This window comes from Danio aesculapii, chromosome 24 (assembly GCF_903798145.1).
Source record: "Danio aesculapii chromosome 24, fDanAes4.1, whole genome shotgun sequence".
NCBI lineage: Eukaryota > Metazoa > Chordata > Actinopteri > Cypriniformes > Danionidae > Danio > Danio aesculapii.
This window is the reverse complement of record NC_079458.1, coordinates 14,218,937-14,223,288: the sequence shown is the minus strand read 5'-3', so window position 1 is coordinate 14,223,288 and position 4,352 is coordinate 14,218,937. Positions and strand designations below refer to the sequence as shown.

The 4,352-nt window shown below is 34.3% G+C and overlaps 1 protein-coding gene across 1 annotated transcript; it reads left to right on the top strand.

Annotated features, from left to right (window-relative positions):
* The first annotated feature begins 495 nt into the window (after positions 1 to 495).
* cxcl32b.1 (chemokine (C-X-C motif) ligand 32b, duplicate 1) lies at positions 496 to 1,900 on the top strand. Its single transcript, XM_056450862.1, has 3 exons — positions 496 to 754; positions 876 to 990; positions 1,189 to 1,900. The coding sequence occupies exons 1-3, from the start codon at positions 688 to 690 to the stop codon at positions 1,493 to 1,495; spliced, it is 489 nt and encodes a 162-aa protein (XP_056306837.1). The 5' UTR covers positions 496 to 687; the 3' UTR covers positions 1,496 to 1,900.
* Positions 1,901 to 4,352: the final 2,452 nt, after the last annotated feature.

Sequence of the window (4,352 nt, the reverse complement as noted above, 5' to 3'; positions counted from 1 at the left end):
GCAGCCCCTGAAAACGCTAACCACACCAGACTGCAGGAAACCAACACTAACTTTCATATTACCATCTCAGAAAGAACTCATCAATAGCAACACTGTGTTTACATGTTCACACATTTTATTGAAATATATGTAACATGTTATAAATATTTGACCAACTGTTACATATAAGACTTAATTTGTGTATACTCTCTAAACTCTGATGGGTTGTTGTTAAATATGGACTGCATTTGTTTAAGTTTGGTTACACTTTTTTACCCAACAGTTTGGTTTGTTTATATTTAAACCAACGTTGGCCTTCAATAATGCAACATGTTTCACTTTTAGAGCATCTGATTTATCTTAAACCAGTAAATCATTCACAAACGCTCATATTAATTTATGTTACTCATTATTATGTGTACATTTTGGTACTTTCCACTGTACGTCACACCTGCATTACAATTCACTGCTCACTTAGGGTCATAAAGAGCGAATAAAACAATGCATGTTTAGAGGTGTGAAGTGTGAATGTTCCTCTATGCTCGCAGTGGTTGGCTAAAGGGTGCGAGGGTCTTTTTTTTCCAAACGAACAGGTGACATCTCTGTGGGAGGAAGATCTGACGATCATTTTCCCCCTTGTGAGTGTTTATAAAAGTGCAAACTGTGGTGAGCTGATATAATACGACAAACAGACTCACAAGAGAGAAGATGAGATCTGCATTGATAACACTGCTGTGCCTGGCTGTAATGCTGCTTGTGCAAGTGTCCTGTCAAAGTAAGTAGTTGTACATATTTGTAAAAATATCAGTTGTTTATTGGAAATATATAATGTTTTTATTCAAATTGTGTTGTTAATTGAATATTTGTTCATTATTATTTTTTGTTTGTGTTTGCAGTAAGCAACTTATATTGCCCTTGTCTCAAGACTAGGTCTGATGTTGTCCTCCGGAAGGCAAATATCAAAAGTTATACGACACAGAGAGCAGGCATTTGCCATGTTGATGCCATTGTGTGAGTTTTCATTTATTTTAAAACAATATGCTGTAAATATCGACTTTTTCACAGGGCCTTATTTTACATCTCATTTTGAGTTTGAGGTTTTGAGATCTGGCACTCATTTACAGTTTAATTAATGGTAAAAAAAACTCTATAAATGTGTATATATTGTTGTATTACCATTCTAAAATTGTAACTTGTATGTATTTACAGATTTAAAACAGTCAAAGGAATAACCTTTTGCGCCGACCCAAAACAGACTTGGGTGAAAGATGCCATGAAATCTCTGGACAAGAAGAAGGCAGCACCAAGACCTAAAGCAACAGCACAGCCCATAAACTCAACATTTGATGCGACATCAATGCCAAACACAACATCATACTTGAACACAACAAATACAAATACAACATCACACTTAAACACAACAAATACAAATAAAACATCACACTTAAACTCAACAAATACAAATACAACAACAGGACAAACCAAGCGCCTCTTTACAACTATTCAACCATGTTAATGTGTCTGTGGTGTTTGCGCTTGATTTTATTATGTTTGCACATATATAATTGAACATTACACTATAAAATATGCTGTATTATCAGTTCAATTTAACTTGAATAGTGCTTTTTTGGGACTTGTGGAGCTGCGCATTGGTAGAATTGTTGTTCAGTGTTTCGGCTTTCAGCTGTGACATTTACATTACACTGAACTAAACTGAACAGTGAAAACTGGACTGAAGCTGTTTCAGTTTACTAGAACTTAATCTATGTTCAGCTGCTTTGACACAGTCTACATTGTAAAAGGTGTTATAGAAACAAGGATGAATTGAATTTTCATAATGATTATTGTTCCAAAGCAGCTTCAGAATCGGTGAATTTACATTAGAAATCAATAGCAGAAATAAAATAAGGTGAAGGGTGGACTACACACAAATAATATATATAAATAAGTAAACATATAAATAAATATATAGTTACAGAATATAATGTATCTATGTATGTAATATGCATTTCCAGCAAGATCATTACAACATTTAAGTACCTAATTTTTGTATCTTGATCAGTTTATGCTGTTAAAGTCTTCACCGGGTTGGGATTATCCCTCCACAGGTTTTATATTTCCACAATCTCTGGATGCCTAGATGTCATTGTAATGCATAATTGTTTATTATGCTCAGTTGTGTATTTTGTGTGGTTAATAACCAAATGCATGTATTATTTACTAATGCAAACCAATAAACTGTGTTTTGTTCAAACATTAATTGAAATATAGGTCTCTCTCTCTCACTATTTGTGTGTGTAAACAGTACACGTGATTGTAAATGAGTCAGTGGGTAGAACATAATGACATTCACTCAAGCTCTTAACCCTTGTGTGGGTTTAGACACCCAAATCCACAGTCTGTGGGATTTCCACCTTTCACTGTACAAATGCGTCATCTAAACTGTAGAATTTTTTTTCATGCTATGAGTAGTGAAGAGGAAGGCATGATCGTTTCATTTATGCTCACGCTATGATAGTATTTTAATTGTATTGATTTTACTCTTAGCTCCATGCCATTGAGGAACATTTCTTCTGGTATCAGTGAAGTATATCCAGATAATAATAATTCATTCTCTGAATCGGCTATTACAAAATCATGACTTTATCGATTTCATCTCCTTGCCTAAATGGCCTCAGAATTCAATTCAATTCACCTTTATTTGTATAGCGCTTTTACAATGTAGATTGTGTCAAAGCAGCTTCACATTAAAGATCATAGTAAGTTGAAACAGTGTAGTTCAGTTTTCAGTGTTAAAGTTCAGTTCAGTTTAGCTCAGTTCAGTGTGGTTCAGTGGAGAGTCCAAACACTGAAGAGCAAGAGCAAGAATGTGATTAAATGGGATGAATGTACAGTATCCATTGCTCTTAAATCAAAATATAATGAGTAAAAGCATGATAGATGGTTTGTTTTCTGATGTAGTACCAAACCTTCTTAATTTGCTGTTGTTTACTGTGCTTTGAATGAGGTTAGGATTTGTATGCAAAATACAAAAGTACAGAAGATAAGATCAGAATAAGTGTCGCAGGCTAACCTAAAAATGCATTGTTGTGGTTTGTGCCACACTGCCTGCAGTGTTGAATTTACAACTGGTTGATTTGCATTCAGTGTGAAAGCATGATTTGATTCTCTTCAGTTTATCATGTTGTGCTCAGTGCACTGTAAAAAAAAAAATAAATAAAAATAAATATATATATATATATATATATATATATGACAAACAGTCATGACTACAAATGTTTTTAATGTTGTATTAAATGTTAATTATTCTCTTTATTCTCCATTTTCACCTGGGGATACTCTTCCCGAGCCCCTCAGACTATGCAGAGTCACTGATTCAATCCAAGACCAATGACGAGATGATCCCAAGGTTTCCATATCCTGGACCGGGCCGTATCCTGAGCAGCTACTGTGGTGGTCATGGAGGAGTGGAGACCATGAGACTGATTCCTGTGACGCTCCAGAGTCAAGGTTTTTTTCTTCACTTTCACCAATTAGTGAAGTTTTTTCCCTCTCCGCTGTCGCCACTGGCTTGCATGGTTCGAGATCTGTAGTGCTGCGCATCGTTGTATTTGCTCTTCAGTGTTTGGACTCTCAGTAGTGATTATTAAACCACACTGAAGTGAGCTAAACTGAACTGAACTTAAACACTAAAAACTGAATTGACACTGTTCCAATTTACTATGACCTTTTATGTGAAGCTGCTTTGGCACAATCTACTTTGTAAAAGCGCTATACAAATAAAGGTGAATTGAATTTAATTGAATAAACATTACACAATAAACTTTTATTTTAGAACCACAAATCAAAAAAGTTGTGACAGTATGGAAAACACAAATAAAAAAATTGTGATTTCTAAATTTACTTTGACTTGTATTTCATTGCAGACAATACAACAAACAATATTTAATGTGTTCTTTATGATTTTTATTTATTTATTTTTCAAAATAAACACATATTCCGATGTTGGTTCTTGCAACACATTTCAAAAAGTTGGGACAGGAGCAATTTAGGGTTAGTAATCAGGTAAATTGGTTAAATAATGTGATTTGAAGCAGGCGATGTCAGCAGGTGATTGTATTATGATTTAGTACAAAAGCAGTATCCAAGAAAAGTCGAGTTCTTTAGGAGCAAAGACAAGCATCGCCAGTTTGCCAACAAATACATAAAAAAATTTATTGAAACGTTTAAAAACAATGTTTCTTAAAGAAATATACTAAGACATTTGGATATTTCACCTTCAATAGTGCATAACATAATTGAAAGATTCAAAGATTCTTGAGGAATTTCAGTACGTTAAGGACAAGGGCGCAAGCCTAAGCTGAACAATTGTG